This window comes from Grus americana, chromosome 15 (assembly GCF_028858705.1).
Source record: "Grus americana isolate bGruAme1 chromosome 15, bGruAme1.mat, whole genome shotgun sequence".
Classification (NCBI taxonomy): domain Eukaryota; kingdom Metazoa; phylum Chordata; class Aves; order Gruiformes; family Gruidae; genus Grus; species Grus americana.
The window spans coordinates 2,635,843-2,649,586 of record NC_072866.1 but is presented as its reverse complement, the minus strand read 5'-3'; the positions used below and the strand labels follow the sequence as shown (position 1 = coordinate 2,649,586).

At 43.6% G+C, this 13,744-nt stretch overlaps 1 protein-coding gene across 8 annotated transcripts in view; it reads right to left on the bottom strand.

Annotated features, from left to right (window-relative positions):
* Positions 1-10,759, bottom strand: part of SLX4 (SLX4 structure-specific endonuclease subunit) — a 34,233-nt gene extending 23,474 nt beyond the window's left edge. Inside the window, exons 1-4 of one of the 8 annotated variants that reach the window (XM_054843251.1) lie at positions 10,645-10,662; positions 9,748-9,799; positions 3,227-3,319; positions 694-1,462 (exon numbers count right to left, since the gene is read on the bottom strand). In XM_054843251.1, the coding sequence (XP_054699226.1) occupies positions 694-1,063 (370 nt within the window). In that variant the 5' untranslated portion in view covers positions 1,064-1,462; positions 3,227-3,319; positions 9,748-9,799; positions 10,645-10,662. Of the gene's footprint in view, positions 1-693; positions 1,463-3,226; positions 3,320-8,053; positions 8,169-9,695; positions 9,800-10,644 lie in introns of those variants that run through there. The other 7 variants (XM_054843247.1, XM_054843249.1, XM_054843252.1 and 4 more) reach the window with 7 other exon arrangements.
* Positions 10,760-13,744: the final 2,985 nt, after the last annotated feature.

The window sequence follows — 13,744 nt, the reverse complement described above, 5'->3', positions numbered from 1 at the left end:
ACCTCAGCATACCACTGCTCTGCCTGAGGCATCCTGTCGATGTGGGCAGCACGCAAGATGGGACCACAGATCTCGCCAGCCCAGTATCTTGTCTCTGAGTGCAGTCAGCAACACACACTTCAGAAAGGGTGATCAGGACAGGACAGGTACAAAATAATCCTTTTCCTTGCTGACCTTATTTATCAGTTTAAGGACTTCCTGCACTGGTGACTGCATTCTGGCCATCATGTTTAATAACCACTGAAGAACTAATCCTTTATGAATTAATCCAATGCCTTTCTTAACTTGTCCATATTTTTGGCCTTGACAACATCTAGTGACAATATATTTCACCACGCAATGACGCACTGGGTGAAAAAGTACCTCAATATATTCTAAGCTTGCTTCTAGATGATTTGAGGGTGTTTTTCTCCATTCTGATTTTGCAAGAAACAGTGAATAATGACTCCCTAACACATCACTTTGTACCAACGCTTCACCTTACTGAAAGACATCTTCTCCCCGCCTGTAGCACAGAACGCACTCACAGGTTAAATGCCTGGATAAGCCTAAGCGGGTAAGTGTAGATGGAAACACAAGACGCAAGTCTGCTTTGACCAGTGCTGCTGTATGGATTTCTGAAGAGCTCCACTGAACTACAGAGTGTTTTCAGTCCTAGCCTTTTTTCTGTTTGAAAGATTTCAGTTCACTCACCTGTCAAGGTCCTCTGGCTACACTCACTGGCCACTGTACTCAGCTGGCTGGCAGGGAAAAGGTTTCTCTTTCCATCCCCTTGTGCAGCCTCACCACTACCATAGAGGACAGCACCACCATCTTCTTTGTGCACCAATGTTTGCTCCTTTGGACCCAAATCTTGAGGCAAGTTTGTTTCCTTCACTGCTGGTGAGTGATGATGGTTTTGGCTCTTAGCAGCAGCTTTGCCTCTTCTTAATTTGCTTCTTGCTGCTGTGCTCTTTGACCTGTTCTGAGTCCTCTTTGCTGCCTCAACGTCCCCTGCTTTTTTCTTCGCTCTACCCAAAAGATTCGCCCACAACTCTTTAAAATCATTGTCCTGTTCATCCATTGGCCTGCAGGTTCCAGTAACACTGTGGCCTAATGACACGGTGAGGACGGGAGGGCAGGGGAAGATACCAGAATCAGTTCAGGTTTGCATCCATGACCTGCAATTTTCACCAAGTCCCTTCCACCACGTCAGAGGTCTCCACTCTCCAGACTTCAATGAGGTCAACCCCGTGGGCACTTCTTCACTGTTCTGATAGTTCATTCTTCCACACTTAATTCCCAGACATTTAGTAGAGCGCATTCTTTCTCCAGAGACCACACTTGTTTTCACACATAATGCATCGACAAGTTGGTTCTTCAGAGGTCTCTAGACCATAAGTTAAGCACCTCAGTTTGTACAGAGCATGCGTAGGAGCTTCGTGATATGCTATAAGGCTTCGGAAGTACACTTACTAAAGCCCTTAAATAAAGAAATAACAAAAGGTGATTATGTAGGATGGTTTTTGCAGATGCACTGTGGGACAGGGCTGGGGTAGAACTTTGAAGGAGGAGAGAATTTGTATAAAATAGAAAGATTAGAAAAAGCACGTGTTGACCCAAACCACTATCACTATAACTGTACTACAGACATGCACAAGCCACATTAGGAAAGAAGAGGAAAGCTTTCAAAACAGATATCTGATACTGAGTAGGCTTTTGTGCTGGAGCTCAGGATTTGAGACAGTCCATTTCTATATGCACTCATACTTACATTTATTTAACACAAGACCAGGGAATGCAGCAGAGAAGGAAGGAGGAAAAAAAAAAAAAAAAAAGACATCCTTCAGATCAAGCAGCTATTCTAGAGTGTAAAATTCTGGTTTTTGACACAGTAGCTTTAAAGAGGAGAGTGCGACCTCAGTTTGAGAAGTAAATAAAGGCAGTTTCTGGTATTTCAGAAGCGTTTCTGGGACACATCTGAGAACAACTCTATCAAACATGTTCATCCTTTCACTCCTCTTACCTCCAAGGCTGCTCACATTCAGGATTAGGTCTCCTGCTAATACTGAACTTTTCCTCCGAGTACTCAATAAACCATAGCACTGACCATGTTTCACAAACTGCTGTCAAATACGCAAGGTAAACAGACTAAACAAACGGTATTTTTGAATGAGTTTCTTAATCTTTCCAGCTACAGTAAGAACAGCAGTACTAGCTAGGGATTACTTGGAATAGCACTAGGTACAATGTCCAGATGGAAATGCCATCAACCCCCAGGCAACATTAAAACTAGATCTCTATTCTTAGACATTTTGATTGTCCTCTTCTTCCTACTCCTAAGTTCACTATGGTTCTGGCTATTTTACCAGAGGTTTTATATTGCTCCCAAAACCTATTTCTTTCAAGCCTAAATCGGAGTGTTTCACTTGGAATGGCAGCAGCTGTGGTTCAGTTTCTCCAGTAAAGCTCTGGGCACAGAAAGACTCAAAAAGCAGGAAAAACACATGCGAGATTGTTTTCTCAAATGGCTTGGCTGCAGACATGCGAGGCTAAGGAATGCTGGTTACACACTTTCATGGGTCAGCCTTTCCTATAAGCAATTACAGATGTTAATGGATTTATTTATTTTAAATGCAGGCTCCCAAACCAGCAGAGGATTTTGCTGTGAATCTTGGAGTCATTTCCTGTTAGAGAGAAACTGAAGTTTTATGTAGCCAGTTCATAAATTTAATTTTCCTGGACAGAATCTTGGTGTAGTTATCACTGTAAATTGACCATTTTCTTCTAAGCAGGAGACAGCATATAGAGAAAACCAGAATCTCACATCCTCCATGGCTTTAAATACCTCTCACAGACACATTTGTACTGTTGTATTATTCATAGTGAGTTCCTGATATTAAATTTTGAAATAGATCAGCACTTTTGTGTTTGCAATCAATGTTCAGCGCCCCAGGTAGACCAAGTCAGACATACAAACGATGCAAAACTAAATAAGAATGTATCTGTCTTACTCCTCCCTTTCCAGACTTGTATTTACAGGCTCCTGCTCTGTTCAACATCTCAGCATTTCTGATGATGCTGCTATTGGTGTACCTAACAGCCAGTTTTGGCGAGAGTTTGTAGAGTTTGAAAAGTAATGGCTTTGAAAATAATTTCTTTCAGTATAGCATTCAATTCATTTTGGAAGATTTTAGGACTCAACAAATCACAAAGCTGGTCAAATAAAATAAACAGCAGCACTTACCTATCCACTTAGATGCCAAATCTATAGCCCAGCTGTGCCCTTTAAGTAAACGTGGATCGGCAAAACGGTACAAAGCAGAACAAAAGATGGAACCTGGAAAATGGAAGGAAAAGTTTAGATTTAGTGTATTTTGTACTGACTGCTCCTTTTTTTTTTGCTCAAATTCCAAGCTCCAGGGGGAGGAAGACAGCAATAGCACATGCTCTAATGGTACTAAGTTCTGCCACTTCCATTGATCTGTGTACTTGAAATATGTAGGTGAGTTAGACGCATTGCTCAGGGCCTGCTCAGCCCAGCAGCGAGCAGCACTGCACGGTGCTGCAGAAAAAGCCCAGAACCCTTCAGAGGGCAAAACAGGTCAGACAGACTGGATAAGCCCTGAGAAACCTGCTCTGACCCCGCAGCTGACCCTGCTTTGAGCAGGACATTGGACTAGAGACGTCATGAGGTCACTTCCAGCCCCAGTTATCTTATGATCCTACAGTCCGTCCTTGCCTTTTCCATTTGGGACTAATTTTGTTTCCTGGTATGTTTCTTGAAACCAGAATTGTAACAGTTAATTCTTATATCCATTAATATTACTATCATAACCCTCTAGCCAACACCCTCACCTTTCTGATGCTGCCATTTTTAGGCTCACAGGCTAAACTCTACTGAATTGAGTTCCCTGGATTAACTGAAAAAATCCAGGAGCAAGTATCCCTTTTCATCAGTTCTGTTTGCTTCCTTTGTACTTCAGTGACTGTTTTCTGTTGAGACAAGGAGGACAGAAGCTCCAAATCCACTCCCTTCAGACCACTCAGTATTTTATTAAATTATACATATCACATTCTCCAGTGTCTGTGCTCTAAAATAAGAGTCATAGTCTTTTCTCTTTTCCTAGGAGAATCTTTCCTGGCCCCTGACCATCTCCATCAGTATTCCCTGAACCTCCTTCACTCTCCTTTGCTTTTTCTGAGACACGTTGACCAGTACTGCAGACAGCAGACTGCTGATGAAGTTGTTTTATATTGTCCATGTTCCTTCCTTATCCAGGCCTCGCAGATTCTTTGCTTTGTTTTAAAAGCACCTGCTTGTTGAGCAAAGATTTTACCTGAACAGAGATGCCTAAGGCTCTTTCAGTATCTGGTATCGTTCAGGTGTTCCATATGATTTGTCTCTTTTCCCACCTCCACGCTCTACTTTACACTCCTCCACATTGAAGTTCACAAGCTACCTGCAGCTTGGAGCCTGCTGGAATCACCTCTGATCTGGACTGAGCTGAAAAAGCCACGTCACTGCCCAGTGGGGCCACCAGGCACACGCCGAGGCAGATTCAGAACGAACCCTTGGATCCTCTTTGTTACCTTCCAGACAGTGTCCTCTCTCAGATGGTTTACCATTCATGATGATTCTTTCTCCTTCCCCTTTTCAAAGGATTTCTGAGCAAGCTACATTAATCTGCTCTTTATTTCCTAATTTGTTGACAAATTCAAACCACTCCATTAGAGTACCGTGAGACAGTCTACTAGAGAAACCAGGCTACCATGCTGTCAGGTGGTTAAAAATATACAATGACAGATATCTGCAAAGAACTTGATGATCATTTCAACCCATTTAATAGGTACACGTAAAAGACTTACTGCCTTGTAATTAGCTCAATCACAGAATCCTTCTAAAAAAGAAAAAAAAAAAAACCAAAACAGGTAAAACATCTGCTACCCTCTCACCTTTCAGAGCAGTTTCTCTTTTAACAATTGAAAGAGTATTTCTTCCAACAGTCCAACCACTTGACACTATCTCTTCTGAGCTCTCAAGTATACAACATCTGGGCCTGCTTGCTTTAAACGGTCTGTTTGTTCCAGGAACAATTCTCCTGTCATTTCAGTCTCCAAGAATATGTCATCATTGCGGCTAGAAAGCATAGATCAATGCTAGGTAGACCTCAACAACTTGTACCCAGTAGATACCTTTTCCCCTCCCGACCCCCGCAGTGGTGCCTCAGTATATATCCTCCTCAATTACTCATCTCAGAGTCAGAAAGCCTGACTCTATACCTTAAAAAAGGAAAGTGCCACGCTACCTTGGGAGCAATTTCCTGAGTTTCACAAGAAGGGGAAGTGGGATTATTTAACGCTAGAAAGCGAGGCAAAACGTAACCTGAATTTTTTTCCTACATGCTGTTTCCTTGTGGTGAAAGTACAAATCACCCCATTCTTCAGACAGATCCTCTCCCCCCATCTCCACCAGTGAAACAGCCTAACAGGCAGCTGCATTCCTAACTGGGTGTAGGAAGACATGGTGCTGACTCTGCAGCACCTGTCTCCACTAGACAGGAAACACGGAGTGAGGATGTGCTCTGTGTGCCAGGCAGAGTGGGTTGCTGCAGGAAGGGTGGCACCTTTCTCTGCAGGAGCACCTTCTCCCACTTCCTCCACCAGCAAGATCAACATAGGAGTGGTCCTGACAGTCCTGTAAGGCTGGCCAGAACTTAAGGGAAAGTCAAAGAATGGGATCAAAGTGACTGATATCACCTCAGTCTTCAGAAATGAGCTAACTGCCATGGCCTGTATGAACCTAGGCTGCTAATGACAGCGCGTTGACAGTGGATAGGATGATGGGATGCACGCTGTTGCATTGGCACTGAAAGTTTTATCACCCCTCTCCCCTTCTTCTTTTTTGAAAGCCGTGGTCTGAAGATCTGAAGGTTGGTAGCAAAGCTTTCAATCACGCCAGTCCAAATACTGCAAAGGGAAAGAATGTCTGTAGTGTTTGTGCTGGAAACCACACCAGAAGGTGGTCCCTAAGGATTCTTCCAGACCAAATTGTATAACAAAAAAATACTCCTACACGTTCCTGATGGAGAAGAACCTACATGTCCACAGCATAACTTCTGAAAAAGCATATTATTCTCCATAACTTTAGAGACTCTCTTCACTATAGCCTATTCTCTCCAGGTTCCTGCACTAACCAATACCTTTACCACAGTCACTGCTCTACAAAGACACAACACTAGATCTGTACAGTGCCGGGTCTCTGTGTTTGTGGAAGAACAAATATATTAACACTGAGGACAGCAGCACTTGTTCTGTGAGGAGAGAACAAATGTAAGTGCAGAACGGGAATTCAAAGCCAGATACCAACCCTCTTGTCCTGGTCTCAGCCAGCCTTCCTGTGCCAGAAAAGGATAACAAAACCAGAAGTGGAAAATAGGAAATGACAAATTAGCTCAAGTCTATATAAGAAAGGAAATGATAGCTAGGAGAATCATAATCAATTCTAAAGAGCAATCACAGCAATGACAGTATCAATATCTACCTGATGCTACCCACTTCTATTACCTAATATCCTGTCAGAGTACCACACTCACATTTCTTTTAAAGACTACACCTCCCCCTGCTAGTACCTTGTACATATGGTGAAGCATTTCATAGCCTGTAAAAAATCAATCACATTCCAGACATGAATTTTAAATCACTACTTACATGACAAAATGTTCCTTTACCTTTCAAATGCTGAGAAACTAACCTTACTTTATAAAGCACTTCACCAAAATAGGTAACTCTTACTTTATACCTTCTCTGGAAGGATAAAGGGGAAGTGAACATAAAAATAAAAACTAACGGTTGTTCAGGTGCAAATGCTCATGGCTTGTATGCAAACACAGTAGCATACAAATCAGAAATATATGCAGCTGGTGTTTCAAAAATGCTTACTTGATTTGACTGAAAACAACAAAAATTAATAATTTAAACAGAACAATACAATTGAGAATTAAGGACTGAATAAAAACATTTCACTAGAGGCCCCAAAAATCAATAAAGAGAATAATACTTATCAAAACTTAATTTGGTTTTCAGAGAAAGAGAAGTAATTAGAGTAATAATAAAAACAAATATGTAAACCAACATCATGATAAGGGAATTGGACGGCACTGAATATAAACAAGGAATTGTATTAAAATGAGAAGGGGGTAGAATTCCGTAAAATTAGTTTTCTGGTCAGAAAAGGTAAGGACTTTCAAAAAGAACTTTTGGTGTACATCAAAACCAAAGAAGAAAAACCTACCAAGGCTGCTAGATCATCATAAAAAAACCTGTAAAACTGTTAATACTGAGAATATGCAGAACTAAATATTCTTACAATATCCATCCCATGATGTTGATGGAAGTAGCCTATTTTAACAGTAATCCAAAGCATACTCAACAGCAGCTATTGACAGTATTTCTGTCAACAGAATCAGATCATTTGCAAGCAGAAGTCATTGTGATTTTTCAAAAATGACAATTAGGGAAGTAAACACCCATCTTTCAGACTGAGATCAATGCCAGGTGGTTGAAGAAATGGCTTATATGGCAATTGATGAATAAATATGGAGAATAAAATTAATAACAATCAACACAGTTTTATGAAAACCAAGATCTCCTATGTTAAGCTAATACCTTTTTAATGAGACCTCTGTGTGTTAACAGAGGTGTAATTCTTTTGGAAACCATTAAAGAAGTATCGAGGGACAAAATGATTAATTAAAATCATACAAAAGCAATACAACACATTTAAAATTATCAAAATGTAGCTAGATAGGTTTCAAAATGCAACTGCAAACAGCAGTCATTGAGCGCATATGTTTCTAGAACCATCCCACAGCGATTAACTCTCTGCCTATCTTGTTTTTCTATTATTTAGACTTAGGAAATGAGTTAGGAGAGACATAAACCACCACTGCTCAAGCTAATGATGCAGAGAAAGGAACCGTTAGATAGTGTTGATGACAGACAGAGGCAGAAAGATGCAGACCACTTGGTAAAGTAGCACAATGTCATCGTTTTGGGACAAGGCCATACTTACAGGATAAGTAAATCTAACCAGGGAAGCAATGACTACAAAGGAGTTCGGAGTCTGGACAGATAATCAGAAGAATGGCAGGTCCCTATAAGAGTCCGTGGCCATATCAATACGTACCCTGCAACAGTAAAAAGGTTACATCTCCTTTATAGTGGTGAAATTGTTACAGTGAACCTACATCAGGATTCATTCAGTGCCCACGGACCATACAGCGTAGGAAGGGTGCTGTTTCGACCTGCCTTTTCAGTACCCAGTACAAAGCCTTACCCAGCCCATCATTTTTCCAAACTGACCACAACGTGACCTTATCCCAGGTGTCTGACTATTCAGATACATATAAACTTTACCACGTCAAACAATTCCATCATTTTGTAGTTCAAGAACGGAGAAATCAATGTTACGGATGTTTGTGGCAAGAAAAGCAACTGAATAATTAATGAAAAAGTGAATATAAAGAGAAGTAAGAACAGTTTAATATTAAATACTTAAGCCATTTCTCTCCAAAATATAAAGTGAAATTTAACACAGTACCTTGATTTCCCCCCATTCACTAAAATAGAAAGATGTTTGCTTTGAAAAAGTGACCAAACTCACCACGGATTTCTACAGGTGATCTAATAATATATCTTTTACACTAATGTTTCCTTAATTTATAACAATGAATAACTTGCTCTCTTCTCAGCTAAAATCACATGTAAGACCTACAGTAAAATACACAACATACTGCTTTGGGGATATGTTGCTTTATGATGTTTTCATGCTATCATATCTGTTCTCCATACTCCAGCAACCATCGTAAACAGGCTTGGTTTACTGTTCTGAAAATACATTTTTAAATTTCTTCCTGTTAAAACATCTTCCCCTTTTATTAACTCAGTTCCTTTGCCTTCTCAATATCCAAATATATTGCTATCTATAGACTTGATGTGAGCGCTCTGGGAAACTCTGGTATCATACCAATGATCTCATTGATGCATAAATGTGTATCTTCCATGGACGACTACAATAATAGCAAGAGGTCAGCTCTCAGACAACGATGTGAATTTCTCTGTGTTTAGCTTTCAGGAAAATTCCTTCTAGAAACTCTGGACAAGGGCTTTGAATTCCACTGAGGACCCTGAAGCATAGTTTGAGTTTCACTAGCATACAATAATGTGTCAAACATCCTGTTTAAAATGCTATTTTCTACCATTTGACAGTTTCTTTGGAAAAAAATTGTAACAAAAATTGACCCAATGGGAAAAGCAAATGCTCAAAAGAATTCAAGGTCCATTTTCTTCCAAATGTAAAGCTTACGATAAAAATTCTGTTTCTGTTTCCAGTCTTGCCAGTAAAGCAATAAAATGACTTCTGGTTATCCAGAAAACTGTTTTAATCCAAACAGCAAAATCAAAGGAGAGAGGAGGGGCCAGGAGGGAGATGAAGAATAGGATATGAAAGCTAACCGCACAAGGGTCTTTTTTTGTAGTTAAAACAGTCACTGTACCCAGCCTGTGATTTTTAAGTTTATACAGGAGCCAACAGACTGAGTATCAGTCAACGGACTTTACTAGAGTCAAACTATTTAGTACAAATAATCTATGTTCTTGCCCAGCAAATGCATAATTTCAGTTTTATTTAAAAACAGCATGGCTAAAAGAAGCACCTGTCTATCTGCAGGATCAGGGACAAAGTGCTGTGAGTAAAACAGCTGATACCCACTGTTTCTCCTCAGGGCAGGCCCGTATGCTGCTCCTCGTGCCCCTGAGCCTGGAAGAGAAAGATCAAATTCCACATTGCTTCACGAAGCAGTTGACAGACTCCTCAAATTTGCTTTACCCTGATAACATTGCTTGAAAGAAGTTTCCTTTGAGACTGAACACGTTAAACAAAGTTTTTAATGAATCATAGAATCATAGAATCTTTTAAGGCTGGAAAAGACCTCTAAGATCATCAAGTCCAACCGCCAAATCCTAGCAGTCCTCCTAGCAGTCAATGCATGCTTAAACTCTGACGCCCTTGTAATAAGGCCTTCCATTGAACAACCTTGCCTTTGCTTCATCACTGAATTTTCACTTTTGATGCCACGTTAACCTCAAGGATGGAGCGTCACCCTACCAAACAGCTACAGCGCAGCAACGAGCTACCCCTCTGAACCCAACCTGAGGTCCCCTAACGCATCAGCACTTCAAGGCCACGCTCAGAGGTGCCCCAAGGTTCCTGCTCCCAGCTGGAGGGCGAAGGCCCGGGCTCCCCTCAGGCTCCGTGCCCCGGCAGGGCCAGGGAGGCCCGTGGCCACCAGGCCTCACGGCTCGCGCCTGAGCCGCACCCTGTCCCACACGAGGGGCCCTCCTCCCGCTCCTCAGGGGCGTGACGTCCCACCACCGAGGTCACATCCTCATGCAGATTACGTCGCACCCCGAGGGGTGACGCCAGCCCCAGGATTCGACACCACCACCTCCCCGCCAGCAGGTGGCGCCGCGCCGCGCTGATGGCGCCGGCGTCATGACGTCACGCCGCCAGCCCGCCGCCGCCACGGCGGCGCGGCTAGCAGGGCCGCTGCTGTGAGAGGGCTGCCCCGCCCGCTCGGCCCGCCGCCCCGGCCCGCCGCTGACCTCTCCGCCGCGGCACGGGCTCCCGCCGCTCCTCGCGTCCCGCCGGGAGCCCCAGTGCCCAGCCGGAGCGCATGCGCGGGGCGCCAACCGTCTCCCTCACCCCGCAACGGGCACGGTGCGCATGCGCGAGGCTCCTGTCAGCGTCCCGCCGGCAGGCTTCGCGCATGCGCGCACGGCGAGGGCCGCACCCTCCCCGCGCAGGCGCGCGGGCTTCCCGCCACTGGTTGCTATGGTGACCACCCCCCCACACCCCCGGTCCCCATCGGCGTTGCCCCCGCGGCAGGGCCCGGCGGTCGCCTGGTCGGCGGGGGACGGAGGCGGCCGGGGGCGCGTCCCGCTCCTCGTCCCGGGAGAGCGGCCTGGAGCCTCCCCCCGGGCAGGCAGCGGCGCTGGGCGGCGCCTCCTGAGGCGAACCCGGCCTGAGGCGGGCGGTCCGGCGGCCACCGGGGGCGGCCGTGCTCCAGGGGAAGCGGCGGCGGGCCCGGCTCCTCCCGCGGCCTTGCAGCGCGTCAGGGCCTCAGCCGAGCCCGGGCCCCGTCCCGGGGAGCGTAAAACGCTGGAGCGTTTGATTAGGGCCTCGGCTCTGACTGCAGCTTACCGAATAACTACTCCGGAAAAAATACCCCCCCAAAAGAAAGCATACAGCATAACATTGCGTATTAATTCTTTTTGAGAATGCTAAGCTATATAAATACTCAGATGCAGAAATATACAAATCGTAAATAGATAAATACGTACCCTGTGTTCACGAGCACAGAACTATCATTTATAGTCGCTCATCTTCACATACAAAACTTAGGTAACTGCAGCTAAAGCTCAGTGCGTTTGTAATGCTGCGGGTCACAGTGAATGCAGTGCTGCTCGGAGGGAAATTAATGGCAGCGCTGAAATTTCAGGGCGAGCAGTTACATAGCTCAAGCTTTCACCCAGCTTATCTGTCAAAAGAAGGAGCATTGCCTTTTTATTTCACTTGGGCTCGAACAGCAAATGGATGCTGTTTTTTTTTTCCACTACATTCAGTTCAGGCTTAGACACCTTATACTGAATATTAACTTGGAGTCGTGATCAACAATAATTTCCTCCAAATGACTAGTTAGTTGTGCCCAAAGGTCAGTAGGTATAAAATCAGCAGAGGTGCGGTGAGGGCTCATACGCTGGCTTTGCCTTTTGAATGCATGTTTTGTGTTGAAATCAGGATTTCTTTCTCAACGCTTGGTACGGATGCGGCAAGAACCAAAATCACTCCTGGGTAACCCTTAATGCCAAGAGGCAGAGGGAAGAGTTTAGCAGCACACACAGAGCACACCGTGGCTGACATTCCTATTACTTTGCTTCCAAAACATCAAGATAAGCATTTTACTACCAAACACAAAGCACTACTACTGAGCAGTATGACGGCTCCTTTACACATAACATTTCTTTTTTTCATAATTATATCTTGGTTTGTAATTTGACATCACCAAAAGAAACACTGTCATAGCGTTGTCCATTTGGAAAGCTTGTGGAAAAAAAAAATTAACTACAACTTGCACAAATGAACGAGCTCCTCAGGCACCATGCTTCTTCACTTCCAGCAAAGCAACTGAGTTTTTAACCCATGCTCAATTCAAACAATTTTAACTGGAAACCCTTAAATTTTAAGCAAAGAATTGGTGCCCTCGGTTATTTTGGTAGGACTGATGGGTCTATTTTCTGCAGTGAAATCTCCCCAGGAGATGCAACGTGCCCATGTCAGTATGAGAACCCCAAATTGATATGAAGAAATCCTTTGGTTTGTGTCTTTCAACACTTCTACTAGTTTATTCAAGTTCTTTCTCAAGTTGCTACGCTTATGGGAATTAGAAGCAGTCTTAAGAAAATCCTGCAAGAACTTGCAAGCAAACATTGCACAAACATAGTGAAAAATACTCCAGTTATGATGTTCTGAGACACCGCGGCGGTTCCACAAGAACTACTAAGCCGAGTCACAGTAACATTTTGTTGCACAATACCCTAAATGTGAACTGAATTCAAAAGCACCAAATATTTAAGAGAATAACTGGGAGGACTCGGAGAGACGCCGGACAGCCTGAAAACCCCATCACACACCCGCAAGTCAGGAAAAACGCCCATCAGCGTTCGAAGCGACGCTGGACACAGCAAACACACACGTCTTCAGCCAGACTAGCTTCTACATCACGGCTGCCAGGCAACGCTGCAACCTCCAGCTCTTCTACTGCATTTCATGTAGTCAAACGCAATTTTCTATTCCAAAAGTGCCGAGGCACCCAAGAAAAGGGCCCCTGAGAAAATGTGAAACACGTAACATGCGCAAGCGTCTGCTTTTTCACCACTTGAATCCTTTAAAGCTTACTGCACTCGATGCGAAGAGCGCAAACACTCTGATCCTTGCTGATGCGTGTAAATGCAGCCTTTTAAAAGTCTGCATCGAAAAGAGCCAACGGAATTACGCTATTTCCAATATAGATGGGTTCAAAAGCACCGACACGACACAGTGTGTACTGGCTACCAAATGGATATCCATTTCACAGGACATTTCAAGGCCTCTACTCATTCCAAAAGGCAACAGGCTCTATTCGCTATTGGTACCCAACGTCAGCTAGAAGACGCAGCCACTGTTACAGGTACAGACAGGAGAAGCAGCTCGCTCAAAATCAGGCAGCTGACCAGAGGCAGACTATCTGATTCTCCATGTAGACCTACTGGACTTCTGCTAGCAATTTTTTAATAATTCACTTTTTCTCCCCACCAGGGAACTGCTCTGTGTCAGACAGAAAATCTTGGCTTAATTTAATGCGTGCTAGTGGTACTCTCCCATGAATTACAACGGTCTAGATGCAGGCAGGTCCCCGAAATAGCAACACTGCTGATACACATTGTGAAAGACACGATATTTACTATCACACTTCGGTTTTGAGCTGTCTCTGCAGAAAACAACAATTATGGAACTTGTGGACACTATTGCCAATATTAAAATGTTTTTAAAATAACCGTGCTTGAATTTACCATGCAATTTATAGTAAATATGTAAATGTTTTTATCTACATATCTATGAATACAGACATTACGTATTATATATACGTATACACACTCATCCCCA